The 4,712-nt window shown below is 43.5% G+C and overlaps 1 protein-coding gene across 1 annotated transcript in view; it reads left to right on the top strand.

Annotated features, from left to right (window-relative positions):
* HERC1 (HECT and RLD domain containing E3 ubiquitin protein ligase family member 1) overlaps positions 1 to 4,712 on the top strand; it is a 177,455-nt gene that overhangs the window by 95,238 nt on the left and 77,505 nt on the right. Inside the window, exon 34 of the mRNA XM_045294958.1 lies at positions 3,781 to 3,957. Coding sequence (XP_045150893.1) covers positions 3,781 to 3,957 — 177 coding nt within the window. The remainder of the gene's footprint in view (positions 1 to 3,780; positions 3,958 to 4,712) is intronic.

Raw genomic sequence — 4,712 nt, 5'->3', positions numbered from 1 at the left:
GGAATCATTAAAGAATTTGAGGAAAGTTGCGTGTTTCCTTGGTGCTATACTGCACCCTGACTGGCTCATCTCTTCCTTGTGACCCCCTCTGTGTCCAGTTGTCTAGAGATGGGCTTTGGGTTTCTACTCCATGCTCCCAACCCCCCCCCCAACCCACCCCCATTCACCTTGGGTATGATTTTGTTCTGGTTCTTAGATGCCTGATACCTGATCCCATCCACACCTCATGATCATATAGGCTAATGTGCTTCTTACATGTGGGCTTTGTTGCTTCTTAGCTAGATCGCCGCTTGTTTACCTTCAGGCCTTTAAGACTCCAGACTCTATATCTTTTGATAGCCGGGCACCATCAGCTTTCTTCACCACATTTGCTTATGCACCTATTTTGTCTTCAGCAATCGTGTCGGGAAGGTGAGCATCATAGAATGCCAGATTATTAGAACAAAGTGAGAGAGTACTTGAGTTGAGGCCCAATGTCCATCTGCAACCTTAATTCTTAACATAGAGTTAAAAGTACATAGATCTATTACCCTCTCGTTAATATAAATATATTTACTTTTTTTTTTAATCATTTCATTGGGAGCTCATACAACTCTTCAAAATCCATACATACATCAATTATATAAAGCATATTTGTACATTCTTTGCCCTCATCATTCCCTAAACATTTGCTCTCCATGTAAGCCCCTGCCATCAGCTCCTCATTTTTCCCCCTCCCTCCCCACTACCCCCTCTCTCATGAACCCTTGATAATTTATAAATATTATTTTGTCATATTTTATACTGTCAGGCATCTCTCTTCACCCACTTTTCTGTTGTCCATTCCCCAGGTTCCTCCTCTGTACCCCACCCTCCCTCCACCCTCCTGGATATTTACATTTCTACATGCTCATATTTAGACCTCTATAAATGTCCCTTGTCTCCTGGTTGTTTCCTCTATTTCCTTTTACTTTCCTCTTGTCCCACCATCATGTTCAGCTTTCATTCGGGTTTAGTAATTCCTCGCTGCTACATTGCCCTTGATGCCCCACTAGGCATCCTACGTCCTTTTCTCCATTGATTTTAGTTCTTGTCCGTTGGTTGGTTTCTTCCCATTCCCTTCCTCCCACCTTCCTTTTTCCCATATCCCCCTGGAACCAAAAGCCCTGTTCTTTTCATCTCTGAATTGTTTATCCAGCCTATCTTATGTAGATAGACATGCAGAGACATTAATAAGTGCAAAAACCGGGCAAAGCCAAACAAAACAACAAAGGAAGTAAAAACCAACAAAACAATAACAACTAAAAAGAACAAAAACAAAATAACAACAAAAAGAAAGCCACTGACAAAAGTGGAAAAGCCTGTAAATAGTTGAAGGTCTGTTTGTTGGCCTTTACAAGTGTTTTCCAGTCGAGTCTGATGGGATTCCACACTCTGTCTCCAAAGTCTATTTTTGGTATTCCCCGGGATTTCATCACTTTGCTCCCCTTACTGCTCTGTTTCATGTTCTTAGTGTTTCGCCCCAGTGTGATGGGGTCAGATTGGGCACAATTCCTATACTGTGTCTCCAGTGTTGTCCCCCATAGTGCTATGGTTCAGTGAGGGACGTCGTGTCTCGTGGTGGGGCCGGCCCTATGGTCCTCTCTGTGCGCTGTCTGCTCTGAGCAGGAACATCATCCCCGGGGCTTGGTGTCCAGGACGTGCTCCCCTTCCTCTCCCTCCCTCTTCATTTGTCTGCTCTGAGCAGGAACATCGTCCCCGGGGCTTGGTGGCCAGGACGTGCTCCCCTCCCTCTCCATCCCTCTTCATTTGTCTGCTCTGAGCAGGAACATCATCCCCGGGGCTTGGTGGCCAGGATGTGCTCCCCTCCCTCTCCCTCCCTCTTCATTTGTCTGCTCTGAGCAGGAACATCATCCCCGGGGCTTGGTGGCCAGGATGTGCTCCCCTCCCTCTCCCTCCCTCTTCCTTTCTCCAGCGTGCTCTAATCAGATGCACCCCTCTCCCCAAGCTGTAGCCCCAGTGCTGTCCTCTGAAGTGCATTCTTCTGGGGGCAGGAGGTATTATTATTTTCATATATTACACCGTCCACTGCCTCCCTTTGCCAATGTAAATTCTTCTTTTAAAGGAGCTCTGGTGACATAGTGGGTTACTTGTTGGCCTACTAACCACATAGTCAGCAGTTTGAGCCCACCAGCCTCTCTGTGGGAGAAAGATGAGGCTTTCTATTTATTCACACCAAAGGGGTAGTTTTGTACTAGCTCCATTGATTTTTATCACTTAAAAATCTCTTGAATCCATCCATTCATCTACTTCGATGGTTTTCTTGTTCTTCATGATTACACTCTTTTTCTGGGTTTTCCTCTATCTCAGTACAATGAGTTTGTTTTCTCATTCTCTTGTATTAGCTTTCCTTTTGTTTACGTTCTTCAGTGTTGGTATTATTCCAGGGATTGCTCTTTTTTGGTTTTTAAAAATCATTTTATTGGAGGCTCTTGAAGCTCTTAGAACATTCCATACATCAATTGAAGGGATTGGTCTTAAGAAGCTTTCTTTTTCCCTATCCTTACTCCCATTTCTTCTCTTGTTTCTTGGGAAACTATCCCAGTGGTAGGGAACCTTTTTCTGCCAAAGGCCATTTGGATATTTATAACCGTGTGCATGGGCCAAACTTGTTAAACATTTAATTAACTCGCCCCTAATGTAAAAGAAGAAAGGTGGGACTTTGTACTCCTCTCAAAAGGCACAGTCTCAGAAACTCACAGGTGCCGTTCTCCCAGCCCTCGAGTTGCTCGCTATGAGGGGTCACTGACTTGATGGCCGGGAGAATGTGAGGTGTGCACTGTCAGCTGAAATGGGGTGCTCCCCACCACTGCTGTGTTCAAACTCCTATCTCTTTGACTGCTAGATTGATGCAAATTCCAGTTCTGACCTTGTTATGGACTCTAGACATACCTAGCCATTTCCTTCTTATTCCAACACATAAATTAGAGTCTACCAGGCATGCCATACTTTCTTTTTCAAAAATAGCATCCCTGGTTTCATCACATCTTACTCTCTTATCAGATTTTCTAAGTCGCTTAGTTATTCAAGCAAAAAGCTTAGGTGTCATCCTTGATTCCTTTTTTTGTATCATCACCCTCCCCTATTTTCTCTACCATACCATCTCCAGGTCCTGATAACTTCTCTATGAAACTAAACTTGAATTTGTCTACTTCTCCAGCTCCTCTGCCAGCATTCTATTTCTACTACAGTTACCACTGTCCTGGGCCACACAATCAACCTCCTAACCCGGCTCTCTGATGGCTGTTACACCCTGTTGGCTGTTGTCTACATAGGATCCAGATGGATCTCCTGAAATTGTAAATCAGAGGAGGTTGTTCCTCCTCTTGAAACTCTCCAACAAGCTTTAATCATTCTTGGGATTCAACCTGTCCCTACTGCATACTTTCCTTTTCTTAATACTGCTGAATACAAGGGACATGGCAACTTGTTTGGAACATAAAACCCCTTCCATTGAGTTGATTCCAACTCATAGCAGCCCTGGAGGACTGAGTAGAGCTGCCCCTTGGGGCATTTGAGAGTAAATCTCGATGGGAGTAGACAGCCTCATCTTTCTCCCATGGAGTGAGTGGTCTGTTCAGACTACTGACCGTTGCAGTTATCAGCTCAGGGCATGACCTGTTATGCCACTAGAGCTCACTTGATTTCTTTGTGGGATGAAACTGAAGAGTCACATTCAGTGTCTGTTAGTGCAGAGCTGGGTATTTCTCCAACATACTGACCCGTCTTCTTTTCTGCTAGAAGCAAGGAGAATTAGAGGAAGAAGATGAGAATCTCCCTATACAAGAAGTATCATTTGATCCAGAAAAAGCTCAGTGTTGCCTAGTGGAAAATGGACAGATTTTAACTCATGGCAGTGGAGGAAAAGGATATGGATTGGCATCAACTGGAGTAACTTCTGGGTGCTATCAGTGGAAGGTACGTAGAATTCCAAACAGGTATTTTTTTTTTTTTTGTCTCTTAGTCCTTTTCCCCCAGGCTTTATGGAAAATGTTTGGAAAACAAAGAATGAATAAAGGAAATTTATATGTACGTCCCCCATACACACAACTTTCTACTATTATGTGTAATGTTAGATGGAAACGTCATACTATTATTTTATAACCCTGCTATAAGTCTACAATTATATTTTTTAAAAAGTTGAAAACTCGTGTTCTTCTCATGAGGGGTCACATAGAACACACCCTTCTCCCAGCCGTGAAAATGCAGCAGCGTGTGTCTGTGCTGCGTTTGCCTGGGAAGTACATTAGCAAATCTGCAGCCAAGGTTTTTATAGAATCTGAAAATCTTGGTCCCTTCTGTTTGCCGTATACCAAAGTTTGGATCCCAGAGGGAAAGCAGACATTCAGCACAGACTTTTATTTGCACAAATAATTTTGCTACCGTCGGCCACCCTTATCAGTTATGGAAAGTTTTTTTTTTATTTAATCATTTTATTGGGGGCTCTTACAACAATCCATCCATCATTTGAATCAAACACATTTGTGCATGTGTTGCCATCTTCATTTTCAAAATATGTTCTTTCTACTTGAGCCCTTGGTATCAGCTCTTCTCTCCCCCTCCCTCCCTCGATAAATTATAAATTATTATTATCTTCATATCTTACACCATTTGCCATCTCCCTTCACCCATGTTTCTGTTGGTTGTCCCCCTGCCTGGGGGTGGGGGGGGTT

Source organism: Echinops telfairi, unplaced genomic scaffold (assembly GCF_000313985.2).
Source record: "Echinops telfairi isolate 266 unplaced genomic scaffold, ASM31398v2 ScPeMD7_4048;HRSCAF=4782, whole genome shotgun sequence".
Lineage (NCBI taxonomy): Eukaryota > Metazoa > Chordata > Mammalia > Afrosoricida > Tenrecidae > Echinops > Echinops telfairi.
This window is presented reverse-complemented; position numbering and strand designations above follow the sequence as displayed.